The following is a 23,748-nucleotide window of genomic DNA, read 5'->3' on the forward strand; positions in this document are numbered from 1 at the left end:
AAACGTTCCTGATTTTTCCACTTCCACTTAAACCCCATGGTACGAAGTAAGCGTCGTAAAGTGTGTTCTCCTCAAGGAAAGTTAATCTTTTCTTTAATTGCCGTTAATAATTTATGTACCGTTGGCACTTTCTTTTGTACAATGTAAAAATCATTAATGGTATCACGAATCACTCTCTGGTCAAATTCATCGATGTGAAATTTTTTTTCCTCTGAATATGGTCTTTTTTTCCCAGGAGTACTTAAGGCTTCATTACCGGCTTCGACACCTTCTTTCCTTATAGATGTTACACTTTGCACTGATATACCCGTGTAATTAGCTACCCGGATATTACTCTGCTTCAGTCTATGTTGGAGAGTACCCGTATTTGATTCTTCATCACACTTTTGAATATCTCGCCTTATAACATCCCTTGCCTCACTGTGAATTGTCTGTCCCTTCTTGCGAACCGAAGCCATTTTGAAAAGCTAAAAACTCACAAATATACACTATATTAAATTAAACTTCCTTTCACCTAATGAATTTACACTATGTTATACATTAAAACATAATAATACAAATTTGAGGTGCACTGGTGAAATTACAACTCTCTACTACAAGGTATTCGCGGGCGAATGTGCGGAGGTGACTAGTAGCGCCGTTGCCGGGACAACGGTGACGTATTGTCTGTGGAGGGGAGTCCTCATCCTCGCCCCCCTCACCCCGCGCGCGCAAACAAGTCAGATGCGGACAGTACATGTTTTGAGTTGGTATACACATTAATTGTCATTGAGATTGTGAAGGTTACAGGATGTTGAGTATTTTTTGCTGTGTTATTTTTAATAGTACAGTTTATTAAAAGAATAATGTTGATGGAGTCTCTAGAGCTGAAGAAAGAAAAGGTTTTGCATTACCCTTGTACAAATATGGCGCATTGTGAAATAAAAACTACTGAAGGTGGGTCCCATTTGCATAAAAAAGGTAGAAGAGTAACAGAAATAATTCAAAACTACATAAGGGAAACATTTTCAAATAATTGAGAATACAGTTGATAGAATGCAAAATCTCTTCTTTTAGAGTACATCTGCTGGTCTAAAATTAGACAAACCTGTGCTCTAGCAGCAAACTGTGCGAGTTCCTCATCACATCCAGACTCCTCTCCATCAAAGTCAGCCATGTTCTTCTCTGACTTGTTGCTCATCCTTGAAGATAAGCTTCCATCCCCATCACCATCCTCCACACTCAAAATTTCCTCCATCATTTCACTGCAGGTCAATGAAATAAGTTTCTTATGAACTGTTAATACATTTTTTACATAATGTACTATTGGATATGGCTAAAATATTGTACTATTATAGAGTAAAATCTACTGTGAAAATATATATATATATATATATATATATATATATATATATATATATATCATTTCAAAACAAACTCACCAACTAACTAAATACTGATCTATTACAAATAAAAAAATCTTTTATACTTTATGAGTTGACTAAAGTCATTTCAACCAAATGTTTCAATTCGGCCATAACACTGTTTATAAATATTGAGATTTTTGGTCTTATTGTATTATTTTTACTACTTTAGGGGTTTGATAATTAAACATGTGTATCCTCAAGGTCCATTTTTCAAACAGTTGTTTTGTATTTTTCAAACAGGGTATGTATTTACATAAATTACATACCCTAGAAACTTTAATCTTTACTGTTGTTAATATTATATTGGCAGTTGAATTCCTATCTTTTTGTTACCTCCTAGTTCTGTGCAATAAATCTTATCTTAACAGTAAAAATGTTCAAATTAATGATCAGCCGTCAACAGCCAAAACTAAACAATTAGAATTTGGTTGTCAATGAATAACTGTAAAAGATGGAGAGCATGATATCTGATGTTGCCTAAGGAATAAATGTTTCATATTGCATGTTGAGTAGGGAAAATTAATATTCAAGCTGGGCTAAAACTCCTCACCAATACTGATTTTTGGACACTTGCATAAACAATAAATAACACCAAAAGATGCCACAAACTTTCTATTTTTATTTACCATATTGTACTCTGTTTTTGGTAAACCAGTTCTAGAAATGGTGTGGTATGACTCAAACAATGTAAAGGTTTAGACATACTCTGAATCCTCATGGCTGTTACTTAGTTATACAGTATTTTAATACAAAATTAAAATAAAAAGAATTGTTACATAGGAGTGGTAAAAACCATTTTCAACAATTAAATGAACTATTAATCAAAATTGTCTAAGCGGTTTTAATATATTTTTGGTAAAAACATTTATCAAACATTTTCAAAAAATAAAAAATACTTTTTTTATTTAACTATCCCCACATTCCAAATTAGGTCAAAACTGATCCATACCTTAGGGCATGACTAAAGCTTACACACACAATATCTAACTTTTAAGTAAATTTTCAAGAAATCACTTATTTAACTTGGAGATTTAAAAAATATATACTACTAAATATTGAAATTAACCCTTTTAGTGCTATAGCGTCTACGTCGTAGACGCTGCGTTTATGTCTAAAAGTGCTAGCGTCTACGTCGTGCAGCGTATTTATATATATTTTGGTTCAGTTTATGCAACTTACTGGCTGCAAACGATGACAGTTCATCCAAAAGCCATAGAGTAACGATATTTGTATATTTAATTTCCGACGACCAGCTGTTAATACGTCATTGACGTGAAATAAAAAGGTCAGTTCTGATGTTTACGTTGCAAGCGAACTGACGCTGTGCTTTGTTTACTCTGTTTTATCTTATTGTAGACAATAGACAATACACTTTATTGACATGTTCGTGAGAACAGTACATGCGTCATTGGTACAGATTTCATGGTTGTATAAAAATTACATAGCTTAATCTAAATTACAAGTTTAAAAATTCACTTTCTGAGTAAAAGGGTCTCTCTTGTAGCCAGGCAGTTAATGCTTTTTTTTAAACGTTTGGGTGGTTCATTCTTTAGGGATTCTGGAAGTTTATTGAAGTAGGCCGCTCCCTTATATGATGGTATCCATTAAATTGTGTTATAATTGTGAGGTACTACTTCATTAGTATTCCAAATCATTGCATTACTTCATTTTTCATTTGTGTTTTCCGTGTGTATTATATTTTACTAAGTTACAAACTATTAAGAACATTGCAGGTTATGATGAGTTACTTCACCATTTTTATAGTTTTATTAGTGAATAAAACAATTATTTAGGTAAAAAAAGTGTTAACTGTGCTTGAATTTTTTTCTTTTATAAATAATAATAAAGTTAGTAAAGCATTTATGCTAATAATAGTAAGTGTATTACTTTTCTCTTGAGCGTTTCAAACATTAGGCCTATATGTAGGGCAAAAGTTGACGCGGACAACATATTATATTTTTAATCCACACTTCTTATTTTTTGTGTAAAAATAAAATAAAATATATGGAATTTGTTTAGTTTTAGTTGCTCTTTCCGATGGTAGCCTTAGAAAAATAATATAAAATTGTTTACATAGTAAAATTGTATGCCAAAGTGAAAAATAATTATAAAAAACTTTACATTATAAAGAAACATTTTTTTATAACAATCCAAATATGTACAAATGTATTTTTTTGTATTTATTTATGTTTATTGGTTATTTATCTTCAATACAAAAAAAAAGTAATAAGATATGTCCTCAAATAAGGAAATAGTAAGGAATTTACTAAAACTCTGCATTTATGCATTAAAATGCTTAGCACTCTTGGGTATGGCAATGCGCCAGACCCCTTAGCACTAAAAGGGTTAACATTCTTTCATCTCAATACATACTCACTTTCAAAATTTGAAGAGATATCCGTAATTCAGAAAGTTTAAATAGTACCCTCCCTTCCACGCTTGGTTACAATATTGAAAAGAAAAGAAAAAACAAACTTTTTAACACATTAAATATTTTATCTTTAACCATTAGCTAAAAGTTAAAAATATTTACTTACAGAAATTTAAAAAGGTTTTTCTACACTGCAAGCAATTTCAAGATAACTAAAACTACAACATGAAACCTCATTAAACACTTCAACCCTAAAAAGAGATATTAAAATCAAGTTCAGATATCTCTACCGAGAGTAAAAATTGTTAATGGAGGCTCGTCATTTTGCCATAAAATTCCTTATAACACAAAGATTTTGAACTTCAAAAGTGAAGTAGGACGTTTGATTTTGTAATATTATAATGAAATTGTTAAGGGATAGATTGATTTTTGGTGCTGAAGTGGCCTTCAGGGTTATCTTCACAAAGTTTTGAATATGCCAGTCAAAGGTAGGTGATTGACCTATAAATCTTTATTCTCTTCCTACCTGCAATCTTCATAAAATTAGTAGGCAGATTGACTCTTTGACACCCTGGATAAAACTTAAAAAAACCTACTCAGTCAGCAATGACGAAAGTGTAATGATGGACACTTACTGAGCATTGGGCTGGAATGAGGTGGTGATAAAGGGACGACAGTGAGGGGCGTTCTGCACCAGGCTAGCCAGTTCTGTCATGACAGCTGTTTGTCCACAGTCTGGTGACTGTCTGCTCACCAGCTGGATATAGTCTGACCCTTGTCTATAACAAGATTATTAAAGAACTCAATAACTGTAGTTTTGGGAGTGTATTAAGTCAATTACGGTCAGAATTTTGCAAAAATTTTGGCATATTTTTCTTTATAGTCCATTCAACAACAAAATTCTGTATTTTTCAGTACAGAGATAAAGATTTCTTAAAATTACTCACCCATTTTAATGATTCTAGGGAACACTTTGTTGTTCATGTCATAGTTCTAATTTATTTCTGTAAAACTTGTTATGGAGAGGACATCAAGATTTTTTCTCAATGACTATGACATTCCTTAATGTTCTTAAGAAAGTGTAACTTTTATGTTGGGTTCATATGGAGTAGGACTTCGAGCTGCTATATACAAAGGGGTGTGAAGATTGGGATTTCTCCAAAAGACAATGACCCATCTTATCAATGCTAGAGGATAGGTGACAATCCTCTAGGAGTCTTTTAACTCTTTGGAGAACAATGTACGATCCATTGGACATTTATATAATTGACATTTAAGTAATAATAATGTAATATTCTTTATAAAAAATTGAATCTACGTGTTATTTATGATTGTACATAAATATAACATAAGCTTCAATTAAAATATGCCCAGTTACGAAAGAGATACTTCACTCATCAGCTGCTGACTAGCACGTAACTTGTTCAGTTCCTTGTTCTGTTCCAATTACGTAATTGATGGATCAAGTTGATGGTGATGGTTCCTTATGTCTTATTACATTGAAATTTGTTTGTTTAGTTACGTTTTAATGCTGATACAATGTGTTTTTTACTTTATGGTGAGTAAATGAAATTTGAGTGATCTACAACTACAACATTGTTTTGCTACATAAACCTAAATATTCTGTGGCAAACAATTACAGAACACAAACTTTTTGTGAAAACAACATTTTAAAGCATAATATAAATCAAAAATAAAGGAAAAAACTAGTCTTTTAAAGTCTGTATTATTTTAACTTTTTAATTTTACTACCTAGGTTAAAAAATTATACATCCTATATATCAGATAGTATAAAAATAGTATAACCAATTCCTACAACTCAACTGGTACCCGGGTGATGCGGTCAACTGACGAGGCTGGTACAGTGTTCCCTATGATAGTGAACACATAAATAATAGTAGAACAGTTAGCAAACCTCCAAATGAAGTTTAATTTACATTTAAAAAAATTCTTCTACTCATAGTCAATTAGAAAAACTTACTTTCTACACATTTTAATTTTGTTTCCTACGGTAAAAAGCAATTTAAAATCTTTACAAACTTTTTGTACTTATATAACATGAAAAGAGGATTTCATAGTGAATAAATCAGCGACAAAATTATCATTCTAATTACATGCATTACAGAGTTACAATCATATTAGTAATCTTTTTGGCTAGTAAGTTTAATTTTTGGACAGTTTCGAAAGGGTATAACACATGCTATTGAGCAACCAATGTACTGATTTCAGAGTCCTTTATCACCTACCCGAGAAGAAACATACATATCTACTATTTATAATAATCTTAACTTTTTAGCAAAGCACTTAAAAACTGAAGTAACACACTGAATAAGATAGTACCTTCAAATAATTAAATTAATGAAATTATCTAACACTTCGAAAATCAATTTGTGCACTTTCTACAGGACTGTATTTTAGCCCACTACCGACATTATCAATCCAAGACTAAACTACCATAATTAGCTTCATAAGAAACATACAAACTTGAATCTACCAACTAACAAAATATCAATTCATGTGCTTCTTGAAAAAGTGAATTTTGAAATTACACCTATATTGACAATACAAGGTTATATTTTTGTAATTAACTTCATGAAGAACATACAAGATAGCATCTGCCAATTACCTGAGCATTAAGTTGGGCACTTCCTGGTCTGTGACCACCTTGACAGCCTCTGGATCAAGTGCCAGTCGACTTGCCATCATGACTCCCTCCTCCTCGCTCTCACTTTCCTCATCCTCGTCTTCCTCCTCCTCATCTTCCTCTTCTTCTGAGCATTCGTCCATTTTCACTGAGTTGCTGTTCTCGTCCTTTTGATGTTGGTGGTCCATGGCTTTCATTTTCTCTGCAATTAGAAATCTACAGTATTAAATTGAGAAAAAAACATTTTTGGACAAACGTACATTTTTTCAGAAATGTTATAAGCAAAAAGTAGACCCAGCAACCATAATAAAGAGGTAACAAAACTACTCTAAATATGAGCTACTTTACAAATATTTCTTCATTGGTAATTGGTTATATTCAAAATTGGTATCTTAAAAATAATAATAAAATAATAGTTATTATTTTAATATCGGTAATAAAATTTATTTCTTGAGGAGAACAGCAGATTGAATTTTAAAACTCTTTTTAAGAATATAAAGTCTTGAAACTTAAATAGCTCTTTCTGTGATAATCTTTTACTAAAAGACTGCTGTTTAGTGTTTTTCAAAACTATACACTCTGTTTACAAGACATTATTACTGAATAGATCACAACATTAACCCTTTTAGGACGACAAAAATTTTGGTTATTTTTTAGGTACGCATTTTTTGACGTGACCATATTTCATAGCGAACATACCAAAGAAGACGACGGTGAAATTGGGCAAAATGTAGTAGTTTGATAAATATATTATAAGTCCATTATTTTTAAATTGTCCTTACACCATTTTTTTATCCACATGTACATAATTAAATTGTCTACAATATGGTAGCATTTATTACTATTTACAATAACCAGAAAAATTAAAAATTAAATAAAATTTTAGAATTTTTATTTTATTTTTTTATTTTATTAGTTTGGCTTCAGTTTACTATGATAAAAAAAAATTTTTTTATTGTGGGAACTAATATTACTATGTTTCTTACATAGTTTTCAGTTTAAATACAAAATTGTATTAACATTGGTTGAGAAATAATTGTTTTACAACAAAAAAACTTACATTACTACAAAGTACCAAATTATATAAAACGGACTAAAATAAAAGTCAAACAGCTAAGTTAAATTGATCCATATTCACAAAAGAAGTTGAACAAAACACATTTCACTATAAATCTATAAACACTAAGTTTATAACTGATCTGAAACAATCAACTATAGTCAACGCGACCGCACTGTGACTGACTGAATGTAAACAAACTAGACGGAATTGGCGCGCTCCGCCGACTGGCACTACAATAGGCGCTCACGTGCAGCTGTTCTAAAAATAGACATATGTTGTATTGTTTGGCCAAGATAAGTTCCGAAATACTCCATTTCCTGTCTCAGGATGTGCCTCTACAAGGAAAACTAATTTTGTTCATCGTATTTTCGATATTACGTGAGTATTATGCAAACGTAAACCGGCGGGCACATAAAAGTCCGCTCGTCTTCTTCGGTAAAACTAGTGCGGACTATTGAAAGCCCGCATCGTCTTCTTCGGCAAAACTAGTGCGGACTATTAATAGTCCGCTCGTCCTAAAAGGGTTAAAGTAATGATTTTCCTAGAAACTTAAGTGTTGTCATATACTCAACATTTTATATTCTTAGAAACTAATGGATAACAAATTATATTCTTACGCTACACAGTATATTATTATTCTCAGTCAATTTCAACTACCTCTGATTGCCTTCTGTTGCCTATGTAGTTTCATTCTTTCTCGTATTGCATTTGATGAGCCTAACTCAGCCTTGTCGTGCTTAACATTCTGCTTCGTCAGTTTAGGATCATGTGGAGTCCTCCTACAACACAGTGGATTTATTTATTAATTTTTAGTAGAGGCCCATACAGACAAAGGTTGTTTCTAACAGTTGGGTAAGGTATTTGATGTTGTACACAACATAAACGAAAATAAGTGGTGACAAGGATGACAACAGTAATAATAAGACTATTAGAATTCAAAATATTGACATGTTTTAGTTTACCCAACACCTATTAACAAAAAAAATTATTTAGGAAGCCACCAGATCCATAAACAAGATAGAATTAAAATGTTATAAAGTGTGTTGGTGTAAGATATGCGGGTCGTCACTGTTCACTATATGGGTCGGGATAAATAATAAGATGTTACATTTTAGAGTACCATTGCTCTAAGACCGCTCATAAAGGAACGGACGGGACACGGAGGTTACATGACGGTGTCTGGTGGTGGACTGCTGGCTAGCCAGCTTGAACCGTTGGTTGTAGGGTAGTGGCGTGATGTGACGTCACAGGAGAGCAGCCTATGAGCATTCTTTATTCGTATCAGACCACATCGTATGATACATCACCTGACAATACATACTGCCAACATAACTGGTGCAGACATTAAATATTGCTATGGGTACACTACAAACTTAGTATTTATCACACTAAATACACTACAGTTGGAACTGTATTCTATAGAGTAGAAGACATAATGGATGACTAGTAGTAGATCCCAATGTACGTGTTAGAATTTAGGCTGAAGGAAAAATCTTGTTAATGGCTCTTTCTTGTTTGTTGCACATGTGTGTTGAGAAAGATGTTCTCACACATAATCTCAAAGATTGGAAGCATATATCTGAGAGAGAATCATAGGTGCCCTCTTTGATTCCATGAAGTAGCAACACCCTCCCATGCACTATCATTAGGTAGTAAGTTTGAAAGGTTATGTCATTTCAACACAAAACTGAACTTTGATTGATCTCTTTTATGCATTTTCTCTTAAAGTTAAAGAAAATAACTTTGAGGATTAGTCATAATAAAACTGAAGTCTCAGCATTAAGCCCAAGATGTGTTTATTAATTTGATTTTTTCCCTTTTTAGGAGTGGTCCATTATTAATTGCTTGTCTCAGCAGGAATTGAGCCTGCAACTTCATGATTAGAGAACTGAACTCTGAAGTCATGAATGAAATCAATCATTTGACTTCAGGGTCAGAGAAAAAGGAATTACTTGTTTGTATTTTTTTTATTATTATAAGAGTGTTTGCAAATATCAAAGAAAATAAATAGTTTAACTATTTACCCTGAAATTTTTCGCTTCACCCGCCTGACAGAAGGAGAGCTTCCTTTCCCAGCTGTTTCTTTATTGGCTGATGCTTCATCTTCATCTAAATCTTCTACCTTTATACTTTCAGCTGTAACAAATTAATAAATTTAGTGAGAAATGTGCCTAAAGAAACCAAAACATGTTTGATAATATTTTATTTTAAATATGTAAGAAATGACCAAACAATTACTTAATGAAAATTCTAGCTTACCATCGCTACTATCCTCTTCACCGACAGCAGCTTTCCTCTGTTTCTGTCGTTTCCGAGGGGTTGGGCCATCACTACCATCACTGTCACTCTTGTGACCCTCAGATGTGTCACCCTGGAAGATAAACCTAACTGTACAAAATTTCATTTATTGCACTTAACTAAATAAAAATATTATTGCACTTTTGAGTTTATTAATTATTGTAATATTATATCAGACATGAAATTTTGTCATATCAATTATTCACTGTCTTCAATAAATGTGATTGGAAAACTAACCTCTGAGTTGCTGTTGTCAGAGCTGCTCATTTGACGTTGGGTTGCCTTTGCGTATCCTGTGAGACAGACGAAGCTACCAGGAGGCTCACCTAGTCCATTGTACGATCCATTGCTTGACCATAGGAACTTTATGATAGTTGAGGCCAGATAGAGGCTCTAAAAATAATAAAACAAACACTAATGTCAACTGGAGGCTAAATTACATATTTAAAACAATATATATAGATCTGCCATGGAATCATTAAGGAATTTCTTTTAAGAAAGGAATAGAACATCAAAACAATATGTGCTAGTTTTGGTGAGGGTTGAAAGAGATGGTAGTGGAAGGATGAATAATACCAAGTGATAAATCTTTTTACAGTGAAGGAAACAGGATTTTTCTGGACATTTGCCATCATTCAGTGAAACAAGAAATCAGTAACACTACGTTTCGAGATCTGCAATCTGATCTCTTCTTCAGGTAAAGAACTAACCTAATACATAATTACAAACTAGGTTAAAATAAACAAATCTTACCAAAGCGTTGTGGCACGCCTAACTCAGGAATCACAACCTACATGTTGTTTGTCAACTTCACTAACTCTATAAACATGCACTTAATAAAAAACTATACAAAACACTAATCATTAAAACTTAACTACGGAATACAGGTCACAATACGTCTTCACTCGTCTACTAACCACCTACGACTGACCAGAGGGACTAACCAATGGTAATCGTCACGGCTGGCTAAAACAAGATGGCGGAAATAAAAGGGAAGGGGGGGATGGCAGGATGTCCGGAAAAATCCGGTTTCCTTCACAATCCTTCCATTGTCAAAAATAACCTTTTTACAGATTAAGGTTTTTACAAAATGGTGAATTATAGGTGCTTTAATAACAGGAATCTATATCATTTAAATAATTACGACCTAAACACTGCCAAAAATAGCGTATTACTCACTTTTCAAAACACATCTTCGATATGGGTTACTAGTCTAGGGCAACTCATCTAAGGCAAACATGCAACATGTGATTGTTCTATAGAAGAGAGCCATAAGGACACTTTGTGATCTATCACCCAGAGACTCCTGTAGGGAAAAGTTCAAGAAGCTCAAAATCCTAACTATCGTGAACGTACGTACTGAAAACTGTAACATATGCCAGGACAAAAACCCCTGAACCCACTCAAGACGGGATCACAGCTATACATGTAGAATAGCCCACATGCGACACACTACTACTTGACCAAATATGAAGAGAAGACAAGCTACATGTGATACAAGCTATGGAACCATCTTCCAGCAGCAGTGAAGGGGTCAGACGATCAGGGCCTGAGACAATGGCTCAACAGCTGACTAAAAGAACAACCATTCTACTCCTTTGATGACTTTTGTTCTTGATTTATACTTGACTTGTTACCAACAATGTTGCACAATGTGAAACTTTCCTACATACTAATTTTGATCCAAAACTGTTCTTGAAGAATATGTAAATAAAGAATGTTGTCTATAACATTTTCAAACTAAAAAAACATAACCTATAAAAACATCTCATATTAATTACTTTTATCCTTCTTGCAACACTTCTATTTTGATTCCTACAAAATTATTGAGACTTACATACATTTTATTTTTATGGGAAATGTCTCTATTGATTTATGCACCTAAGAATCAACTAATACATTATGAATATTAGGAAAGAAACTAACAAGGCCTACAGTACATACTGAATATGCAGAAAGACAATATACTCCATAATCTAGAAACAGCCTAAAAAGTTACTAGGCTGCAGCAAGTACAAAATGTGATAAGAGAATATCTAAATTTTGCTATTAAACAAATTACTTCTATTATTATTACAGAATTAGATCAGGTATAGAAAAATTCCAAATGTAAAAGTTTACATACTTGCTCTGTGTGATCTTTCGGCTCTAGCTTGCAGAGAAGATGGTAGAGGTGTAGCACAGGTCCGGCTTCTAGGTTCTTGATCAGTGGAGGCAGTAAGTCATGAACCTGCTTGCTGCAGTGTTTGAGCTGTGCGGCCTGCCAGATCACGTCAATGTGTTCATTGGTTATCTTACACTCCATTGCCAGGAAACTGAGGATCACATGGCTCTGTTTGATAACCTGCAATATAACAAAGGTAAAATATGGCTGTCATCTATACACAGGAGAATTAAGGCTAAATACCAATTATTTTAAGAGTACAAAATGAATTAAAATAACTGTTGGAACATAATTTCTGTGGTAGTTATCATCTTTATAAGATGGAATTTAGTTTTAAAAAAAAATACCATTACAATAATTGCAGATAAGGTTGTATAAAGATTCAGCATATTTTGTGTTACTTATTATGCATCCAAAGTTATTTATTCACACAAGGAAAAGTCACAGCTATAAAATAGTATATTATTCATATTATAATGTATGGCCTCTGTTACATAGTTTTGATTGTAGACATATAATTACTTCAGCACTTATATGAACAGGTAAAGTAATGAAGCAATAGAAGTATTCTTTTATAATGCGGCTCGGCATAGATAATAAAAATAGGACTACGATTTTCAGATAATTTTGTATCATATTGTGTGTTAAAATCGTGTTTGGTTAGAGGTATTTGTGACAAAATTCCATAGAACAAATATACTTAAAACGTTTTTCTTTTCCTTCAATGTCAAACAAGCTTTTTATAGGAAAGAGGGAATTTCACACTGAGACTGACCTCGACGTGCAAGTTGGGTCCAAAAATGTGTGAGATGATGTTGTTATCAATGAGCCAAGCGGCCAAACTCTGCCCCACATTCTCCACCTCCATGATGTTCTCACTGTTGCACATCTCATTGAACATGTTGATGTGGGAGTTGATCTGTGAAACTCCTGCCAGTCGCATGGTGAGTGTCGACGATGTAAAGTATTTGAATGCCAGGTCCAGTCCGTCACGGTCGAACTGCACCGGTGAGTCCATGGGATCCTTCACAGCACTCCACATGAAATCTGCAGGAAAGTTAAGTAAGTTAGTTGTTTAGACTGCTACGGACAGGGAGCTAAGGTTCAACATGATATACCCATATTACATTTATTAGGCTAATGACAAGTGGCAAAAATATAGTGGATCAGCGTATGGAAGGTTAGACAATAGGATTCACATATTATTGCCTTTATTTTAGAAACTTGAAGTTCTTTGTAATTTTATTTATCATTTCTTCAAGCATACATAAGATTTTGATATTATCATGAACTCGCATATTATATTTGTGCATAATATCATTAATACAAAAAAATATATATATAATTTCAATACACATTGAATCGCAAAAAGTACTTATATATATATATATATATACATTAAATTTGTATAAATGGCAATAGCCTTATTTAATTTCAATAAACATTGAATCGCAAAAAGTACTTGCTCCGCCGGGACTCGAACCCGGATCTCTCACTTGCCGGGTGAATGTGCTACCATTACACCACAGAGCCCTCACTTTTTACGATTCAATTATTTTGTATTTGGCTGTTTCTTTCACATATGTGTTTAAATAACCAAACTAACATATGATCGGAAGACCAAATACCTGTCAAATGACTTTATTTACATTAAATTTGTATAAATGGCAATAGCCTTATTTAATTTCAATAAACATTGAATCGCAAAAAGTACTTGCTCCGCCGGGACTCGAACCCGGATCTCTCACTTGCCGGGTGAATGTGCTACCATTACACCACAGAGCCCTCACTTTTTACGATTCAATTATTTTGTATTTGGCTGTTTCTTTCACATATGTGTTTAAATAACCAAACTAACATATGATCGGAAGACCAAATACCTGTCAAATGACTTTATTTACATTAAATTTGTATAAATGGCAATAGCCTTATTTAATTTCAATAAACATTGAATCGCAAAAAGTACTTGCTCCGCCGGGACTCGAACCCGGATCTCTCACTTGCCGGGTGAATGTGCTATTATTACACCACAGAGCCCTCACTTTTTACGATTCAATTATTTTGTATTTGGCTGTTTCTTTCACATATGTGTTTAAATAACCAAACTAACATATGATCTATATGGTGTATATATATATATACCATTTTCTTTGGTTTAATTGAGGCTCTTATAAAACTGTATTTTTCTTCCACAAGAATAGTTTATTGCAAACACACCAAAGTCTCAATAACTAAGAACATACCATGAATGTCAAAGAAATAGTTAAATTGTTAACTATTTTTAATGAATAGCAAAATGCAAATTTTAACTAACCTGCCATAGCCTTAATGCCCTGTGAACGCAAGTCCTTGTCCGCCATATTGCACATGTAACGCAACACCTTTGAGCGTAGAGGGATGAAGAGTTGCATAATCGAGCGGAAGTTGAGCCACAGTTTCAGGTTGCACACCACAGAAATGATGGCATGTGCCACTGGTAATGGCAGAGTCTGATGTTCAAAACATGCTGTCATGGCTTCCACACCCCCGCTCCTGTTCAAGAAGCATTGTACATAACTTAACAAATATTCAATTGTACTTGTCTTTTAAATACTAAATTTAAATTATAATTACTACACAAAATTGTAGCACTTTTTTCATACCAATACCAGAAAAACTCTTCATTAAATATAATTGTTTTGTACTTTAGGGTAATGTACGAAAACTATATGAATAATTAATGTACACGATTACTTTTCTTTTGTATTTTTTCGAATTCATATGCACTTTTCACACATTTAAGATTAGATAGTACAAATTTGAAATACAACACATCTTATCAGCCACTTAAAAAAAAAAAACTGGTTTAAGACACAAAAGTTAATGTAGCTATTATTATTATGATTTCTTTGAATATTCCTAAAAACATAACAGTCTACAACATTAAATTGATTAAATGTTCGGTGATATACTATAGCAACTTTACAACAAAAATAAATATTGCTGAAAAATAATATTTAGGTATAGAAGAGAGTCAAGATAGTATGGAGTAATGTAAGAAGGTTATAATCATTTAGAGAAATAATCACGGTTACCACTTAAACCTAATTTCAAATTCCCAGTTTTTGCTTGGTCGAAAATTTGCGATTCCCTAATCCATTTTTAAACCAAATTAAAAACTGTAATACTGTTTTATGCCGAGTGCAATGGTGGCAGTTATCGTATCTAGTTGTATTTACAGGAAATGCCACAAAGCTGCAGAGAGTCTATCTAGCAAATTTTGTCTCTAGTGATATACAATTTTCAGCTTCTTAGTTTTAATCTCTGTGTCTTTTATTGTGTCGACATAACATTGTGTACGTAATAACTTTTCTTTCTGTTGTTTGAAAAATACATGTATCCAATTTGGAAAACTAAAGAGAACAATTACACAGTGTTACTGTGGGGCAGATTCCTACCTAGCATTGCGAGTCAGAGGTCTGTGGTGCACTAACTTTCAGTACAAGTCAACAATATTGTCACTACACAATCTCAGTTCTGCACATGCAATCTATCTAGCACATGTCTTTTCATAATGCTATTCACTCAACAATAAGCGTTGGGCAACTTCATCCAGAGACCCCATTTCGGTGACTGAATAAAACTTCCAACTCAAAAACACCAATTATATCGTGGTTACTACTGCTCTGCCGTTTTATCATTTACAGCCTACTGCTCTTATAGTGGCCGAGGCCCCGAGACAATCGGTCAGCTGACTTTAATTGTCCAGTGGATTGTTTGTGTTTGGGAGACTTGCCACAACACAGGGGTAAAAACTAACCAACATAAACTCCACTACGCTAGTGGAGTCAACCTTGGATCAACCGGCGACAGATGGGGCTCATGAATACAAATATATGAATCTTTATTCTCAGTGTCATGGACCACGTCACATAAAATACGATGTTTTGAGATTAATCTGACCCTGATTCACGTAGCTGTCAAATTTATTCTTGATTTCATAATTTTTTTTAACAGAAAAAATGTTTTTTTAATTTTCCTGGTTCAACAGGAACATTTCCGTCGAATGGCCACCCTGATAAAGATCATCAAGCACTCCACATTCTTTTAATTAATGGGCTCATATGGCTATAAAGATTGTTTCAATACCTGCAGAACAGACAGACATTGCGTAACAGGTGGATGGGTATCTCAAGATCGTGGACATCACAGAAATTGCTCAATACAGTGACCTCTTGCTGCGTCAGCTCCTCCATTTTAGTTTGGAGACTCTGCTTGTATGCAGCGTACAGCGGGAAGTTGAGTAGGAACACCTTCGACAGGAAGTGCAGTAACTTCTCCATGTCCTGGATTGTCCAAACATCTTTCTTCTCTTCTACCAACATATAAATAAAGTTAATCATGATTTTTATTAATTTAGACTAAACTTGACATGAAAAACCTCTTACACACATCTTGGATAAGCTCGTTAGCCAGCTTTGTTGAAAATAATTTCAAGATGGCAGCCATTCATATTTGTGTAATGATTTAACCTGTTAATAAACAACACAGAAAAATAGTAAACAATTTTCTTGGAAACCTCTTAATCTTGTTTTAGTCAATTTAAAACAACTTACTTCTAACATATTTCTTGATATATTTAAATGTTTTAAGATGATGAGCTGACAGCAATTTTAAAAGGGTAGAAATATTTACCTCAATTTTTAAGCCATTTAACACAAAATTTTATTCTAATTAGTTTTTTGGTACTTTTTTGTAGGGATAAAAGATGGTAGCCATAGAAAGGTTTTGAGAAGTATGCAATAATAAAGCCACACTAAACTAAAAATTAAAATTTATAAAATAGGATTAATGCAGTTTTGTAATTTAAATAATATTTTAGCTTGTATAAATATTTAGCGCCATATGCAAATAAAGGATTAATGAGGACTACATTCATAATGTATATGTGTTCATAATGTATAAATATGATCTACAAACCTTTTTATATAAAAAATATAAAAGTTACTGTACGTTTCACAAAAACAAAACTTGTAACTTGGAAAATTACAACAACTTTTTGTTATCTAGTAGATGATATATTCTTAGCCCAAATGTTCTCTTGCTGTAAGACCTTAATAGGTAGGATAAAATAACTGCCATTGTCTTGATGAGGCATTTCAAAGAGAGGACAACCTATTAAAAACTATGGTTGAGTTGTAATTGTACCAGAAAAATTAAAGCATTATTGTAAGTACTATTTCAAGTTTGTGAATTGTCAAAATTTATTATTATTTTTATTAGTATTTCAAAATTTGTTTCTGTCCAACTATAACTGCCACAATAAATAAACATATTATCTGTAATACAAGTTTCAAATTGTTTTATTAATAAATAGTACTTTTGTAATAAATGCATTTTTATTAAAAATTGTTTATTTAAACATTAAAGCTAAGTGTAAAGCATAATTTTAAATAAACAGTTGTTAAAATATTAACTTACAAAATTAAAACTAGGGTTTGCCAGAAGCGGAACAGCCAAACAGAAAATGAAGTTAGTAATAAATGGTTTTAACATAGTTATTAACTTAACTATATTAATCCTTGTGGTTAAAAAGGTTTAATCATTTTTGTTATGGTGTAATGTTTGTTGGTATATTTGGTTAAAGGTTTAATTATATTTACTGGCATGTATAATTTTTTTAAACAAAGACAACATTTTTTATAAAACAAACACATAATTTAAAAAAAGCCAATTAATTGGCAAAAAAATTAAATTAAAATGCAAACCAAAGGTCGATTATATTTAATGAACTCGAGTAACAACGTGATTTTGTAATGCAAACTCCTAAGTTAACTTATAAGAATCTCTGATACAACAATGTTTTGAAAATAAAATAAAAGTGTTTACCTTCAATCACTGGTGTTTTGCTTTTATCATTGTTTTCCTCCTTGCCTTTATCTTTTTCTTCATCAGAAGCATTTTTTTCATCTGTAACTTCAACAATTTTCACTTCGCTTCCACCATCTTTTCCACCTTTCTTTACTTCTTCATTCTGTGAAGTGTCCGATTCTATCACATCTTGGCCCTTGTAGGCTTTCAACTGTTTCACAACCAACAATATAATACTTTGGGTTATCAGGTGAAATTTCTCATAGTTCTTTGGATCCCGGAAACAGCAAAAACATTGTCTGAAAAGTTAAAACCAAAAGAATACAAAATGTTCTATAAAGGTAGAAACGGATTTGAGAAGTGAGCAGGAAGGAAGGAATGGTGTGAGAAATATAGTGATGTAGGAGTACCAATGTGGAAGATTAGGAGTAAAGGTAGGATACATAAACGTAAGAAAATAGGAGAAAGAGAAAAATGGTTAATTTATTAAAATTAATGCAAAAAACTTACTTAAATTTAGTTGTTTTAGTCAACTGACAACAGCAGAATTATGTTCAGAATATTGGTATAAAATTGCTTGTTTGTGCCCTGATATTTACATTCTCCTTGCACATGGAGCAACTCTTGTACATCAGTAATGTTTCTTATACCTTTGTAATTGAGTATACTTATGATTAACTAAGGTAGCATTAATGTATAAAATAATATTTTAGAAATGACTTTTGCAATACAATTTTTTAAATTGTTTACAACAATAAAGAATTAATTATTATTATTTCTACTATAGACTTCAGGTGACCTCATAAAAAGCAAACTCCTCATTGCTTTACATAGCCACTTTAAACCCTCCAAGTGATAGCGGCTCAGACCGAGCCGTTAGGGACCCCGTCTCAATCGATAACGGCTCGGTCCGAGCCGTTCGTGAAAAACGACGTAAAATAATAACTAGTATCGGAATTCAGCTATATTTTATACTAAACGGTTTAGAAAGAGTTCCTTTACTTGATACTCTATGTCGTATATTTTCAAGCAGATACAAATAAACATTATATGGAACTTGTTGATGAAAAGTACATTTTTTGACAGTTTTCGATTTGTTTATGCTGGTGAAAAACATCTTCAAAATCAATTTTCATGTAAATATAAACTACAAGTGTTATACATCTTTGTGTTCAAACTTAAATTGTGAATCTTTTGTATATAATGAATTTCAAATATGTTACTATGGAAATTGTGAAAAATAGCCTCAAAAATATAATTTTTATTGGAAAAAATTTGTTTTTCAAGGTCATAAGTAAATAATACAATGAAAAAATTTTCTTGGTAAGTTTTTCTGTATCATTACCATTTAGTACATATTATAGTGAACATTTTAATATATAATATGTTATATTTCAGGTATATTTTATATGTTTTATGAATTAAAAAACAAAAAACACTGCGCATCATCATAAAAAGGCCTATCACTGTAGAGTAATATGAGTATCACTTGGAGGGTTAAATAATTACTACTGTAATGCAATAATTAGTGCCATTGAACGCCAATCAAAACCAAATCTAAAAGAATACTTACAACAGTTTATTAGCTAGAAAACAGCTGTTAACGATGCGAAGACCAATAACTAACATACAATTAGGACTTGTACTTAAAAATATACTTTCCACATGTAAGAAAGCATAAACACTCACCAACTAAAATTGGTGTAATTATTTTATTTCTCAACCAATTATAACAAATTTGGTATTATTTGTAATTTGTTAAATTTGCAATAAATAATTATTCTTGCAATTTTTGCTTGTTTTTGTGTCTACTATCACATTCTGAAGTTGTTCCAACCTCTCGTGAAACACCTTGTATATTAAAAACCCGAACAAACAATTGACCTTGAGGAGGAGGGGTTGGGAGCAAGTGGAAGTCCTGTCACTGTGATGATGCTCTCAGCTTCTTCTACACTGATGACATGCAAAAATTCATTTAGATGACTTTTGAAAATTACCATTGATGGTAATGCAAGAATTATTATAGTTATTAAAATGTTGGTGGAGATTTTGGTACGTGTTAGCAATATAGAAAGGATTTGGCAATGTGATTGAATTTGATAACAAATGTTTGAATACCTACATTACGAGCGTATATGGTGTTGTGTTCATGAGTAATTGTTTCAAAGATTTGCTTAAAATTTGTATAAATATGAATCAAAAGAGTTTTTATAAATAGTTGGTGGACAGTAAATATTTTGATTTAATTAAAAAGAGCTACTGTTAAGAATCTTCAGTTTTTCTGTAACCCTATCTTCGAAATTGACTTTAGTACAATATTTAGAGGTTGGAGTAGAGAGGGAAACGAATCACCCCAAGCTATTAACCAAAGGATAACAGCGATTGAATGCAGGCAAAGTATGCCAATTTAATTTCTTCTACTTTAAGAATTAGGGTAGAGCCACAGCCAAATCCCTAAATAAAATAAACCACTACCTTTATAAAATAAATGTCCTGCATCTGTTTAAGAAAACATAGTTCAAAGTTTATCTGTTAGATCATAATGGCAATTACTTTTAATTATTTGTGCTTTGTAGCACTTATAAGAAACTTAATTTAAAATGAATAATAAAATATTTGCATCAATATCCATTTCTTTTTTATGCCTATATTGGGAGTGCTTATGGCTGAGTAGTCTAAGATGTAGGATTGTAGATGGGTTTAGATCCTGTCTGTGATTGTAGCACTTTTTATCAGTATCACCGATCTTTCCCCCCTTATTATCAGTACTCTCCACCTTATTCTGTTTGATAAGATCCTCATACAAGTTCATATAAACATACGTCCAGAAACGCTTTGTTAGCAAGCTACGGATAACGAAAGATTTTATCCGATTTCTAGGAAAGGATGGAAATAATAGATAGTGAATGAATTATCAAGGAAATCATTTTAAACACCATTTATAAGGTATAGGTATTGGAATAAGAGATTGGCAAAGATCAGCAATTCAAATATTTTGTTTTTACGAAGAACGTTCATTTAATAAACAGATATTCCATTTTCTGTCTTATTTTTCTTATGTGTTGATTTAATTAAGCATTATATTTTTAAACTTTGTATTTGTTATTATTAGCCTATTTTACATTACTCTCTTCTAAATGAAATTGCCTAAAAGTTTCGGTTAAAAAGTTTATGTGTTTAATTCCCATTTATTGAAGTTAATATACTTAAAATCTATAACAAAGCACATTTTTCGAGACAGAATTTGTGTATTTTGTCTAATATCTCATGAATGGTAGTCTACCAGGTCTTATTCAATTTATTTATTCAATTTTTCAGTTCAATTGACATAAAATGCAATAAATTTAACTATCTTTACGCCATAAAAACATCAGTTTCGCTTTATTTCTGTCCTTTCCTAGAAAATCAAGTGAAATTTTTCGCTAGCCGTAGCTCGCTAACAAAGCGTTTCCAGACATACGTTAATATTAACTTTTATAATTATTTTGATAAGAGGAAACCACCTGAGAAGTTTGGGACACCCTGTATACTGAAGACAATAATATCATTAGTCATATTATCAGGTGTGGGAAGACCTTGATGAACAGATTTCTTATTATTTGGATTCCACAAAAAACAATTTATATTGGTCATCATTGACAACCCTTTCCTATTATACTTTTTATCTGACCTTTAGTTGATAAAACTAATCCCTCTCATTTGCCAATATGAATTATAATAAAAATGCTAATCAAAAGTACATACAATTTATACCTCAATCATATGTTGTAGGTCAAAAGTGAAATAATTAATTTTAATCTTCAAGTATCACATAGTCCATTAACTTTTGTTCTAATAAACTTTTAGTATTAACAAAATTAATATAAAGTTAAAATAAAAATTATGTTAACTGTAGCAAATCCTATCACTCAGAGAAAAATTTATTTTTTGTCTCTGTTTGTGCGCACAATATCTTGAGAACAAACTAAACTATAGACTTTATATTTTGCATGAAACTTCATTTCCACAACCAAAAATGAGTTCGATGAAGGTGCATGTCACTTCATGAGATTTGGCCGAGTGTTAGAAAACATTTTTACATTGATCTTATGGGTAACCATGATGGCAACAAGAACAATGCATTGAGCTAGACAAAGAAAAAACATAAAAAATCTCTAACTTTTTCCAATGTAGGAATCTCTTTGATGTAATTTATTGGCACTCCCATAGCTGATACCCACCTCTATGAGCGATTTCATCAACAGTGAGTCAATGGTCACCTTTAATAAGGTCACAAACTGCATGAATAGTGTTGTTTGTGGAATGTAACCTTCGACACTAATTATGACATATCTCCATCCTCCCACTAAACAACTCTTTATCTACTATCTCATCTATCCTTAAACTAGCTGGCCCAATTAAACATTTGAGCCTCCCATGACACAGAGTATAATAATCAAAATATATCTTTAACTGGATCACAATTCAACATTTTCTTTTGTTTAAATATTTCATAATAATATGTTATGCAACAAATAATAGTCTTGCTAACCCATGTTTGCACTGGTGAAAATACTGAGAGAAACAGGTCACCAAGCTGGTCCTCAACTTCTACCAATTCGACCTTGAACATCCTACTCATGGATTAACTAAGGAAAGTAAATGGAAAAGTCTGGTTTATATATTATTCACTCTAGTAATTACTGTATGTGTCTTTTTTATTTAAAATTCTAGATAATTGGCTCGATTGTATTTGAAATCAAATTTCTAACTATTACCAAAATTGTAGGGGATTTATAACCATCTAAAATAAAAATATGTTAAACCTCCTGGATTCCCTCCAATTTGAAGACAAAGGGTGTATTCTTGAAGGCATCTTGACCAACATTGAACTCTATCTCCCCTATGTAGAAATGAAGTTTCATCCAAAATATCTCTTAATTTTTTCTCGATATATCCCCCTTAGTGATAGGCTTCACTAAAGCTCACAAAAAACTAATAAAAAGACTTGCATCATCATCAAATTCGATCTTGCCTCTTTAGTAATAACATTTAAGTGAATTTAAAACCTATAGATAAATTTCATCGCCAAAATATCTCCTACTGGGATAACTGTGTAACACTAAGCCAGAACTCATGGAGATGCATACACCATTATCGAACTAGATTACATTAGATTAGATATTATAATACTTCTGTAATAGACTTCACTATTGCTAGCCATATCTTATAAAATGATGCACCCTCATCAAACTCAATTTTGCCTATGTAGGATTGAAGCTTTATGCACAGTACCATTTAAAAATATTTTTTGCCAGTGTATCCGAAGGAACATTCTTAAATAATGGGCCTATTTCCAGCCAATAATAACCACTCAAGATAAAAAATCCCAAATGCCTAAACTTCACATCTACAAAATCAAATTATTTTCAAATCAGTAAAATTATAAACAGACTGAAAGCAAAACCTCCAGTAGGAAAAGATGATTTCTCATCAAAAGCAATTGAATCCTGCAAAAAATCCTCACCCCATTTACCACTTACCAGCCTAATCAATCAATAAATATCTTTCACAAGGAAAATTCACGAAATGTTAGAAAACAGCTAAAGTATACCCGAAATATACGAATGGTAATGTTAATGGATCAAGAAGTTATTGCCCCATATTATTGATCTCCATCTTCTCTAAGATCTTGGAACGAGTCGTTTGGAATAGATTGTTAGGCCACTTAGAACAAAATCATCTCCTTACTCCAGACAACATGGCTTCGTTAAATGTAAATCTACGGCAACAGCAGTTGTACAGCTAGTTGAAACTATCATTAATCAACTTGAAAAAGGTAAAAATAATTCAAATTAATGGGAATTAATTTAAAGAAGTTGAGTGGTTCAAATGCTACTTGAGAGACAGAAAGTAGCTGGTAGTTTACATCAATGAACAATACAACACCACAAGAAGCAAAATCTGAAGTGCCCC

General features: G+C 32.3%; 1 protein-coding gene across 2 annotated transcripts in view; it reads right to left on the reverse strand.

Annotated features, from left to right (window-relative positions):
* Positions 1-23,748, reverse strand: part of LOC124372737 (ubiquitin carboxyl-terminal hydrolase 34) — a 145,936-nt gene that overhangs the window by 110,587 nt on the left and 11,601 nt on the right. For both annotated transcript variants that reach the window (XM_046831156.1, XM_046831150.1), the window contains exons 3-14: positions 17,812-18,092; positions 16,072-16,297; positions 14,258-14,475; positions 12,719-12,990; positions 11,905-12,123; positions 10,017-10,172; positions 9,741-9,852; positions 9,506-9,617; positions 8,139-8,260; positions 6,404-6,623; positions 4,413-4,556; positions 1,088-1,244 (exon numbers count right to left, since the gene is read on the reverse strand). In XM_046831156.1, coding sequence (XP_046687112.1) covers positions 1,088-1,244; positions 4,413-4,556; positions 6,404-6,623; positions 8,139-8,260; positions 9,506-9,617; positions 9,741-9,852; positions 10,017-10,172; positions 11,905-12,123; positions 12,719-12,990; positions 14,258-14,475; positions 16,072-16,297; positions 17,812-18,092 — 2,239 coding nt within the window. The remainder of the gene's footprint in view (positions 1-1,087; positions 1,245-4,412; positions 4,557-6,403; positions 6,624-8,138; positions 8,261-9,505; positions 9,618-9,740; positions 9,853-10,016; positions 10,173-11,904; positions 12,124-12,718; positions 12,991-14,257; positions 14,476-16,071; positions 16,298-17,811; positions 18,093-23,748) is intronic.

Source organism: Homalodisca vitripennis, chromosome 1 (assembly GCF_021130785.1).
Source record: "Homalodisca vitripennis isolate AUS2020 chromosome 1, UT_GWSS_2.1, whole genome shotgun sequence".
In the NCBI taxonomy this organism is placed as follows: domain Eukaryota; kingdom Metazoa; phylum Arthropoda; class Insecta; order Hemiptera; family Cicadellidae; genus Homalodisca; species Homalodisca vitripennis.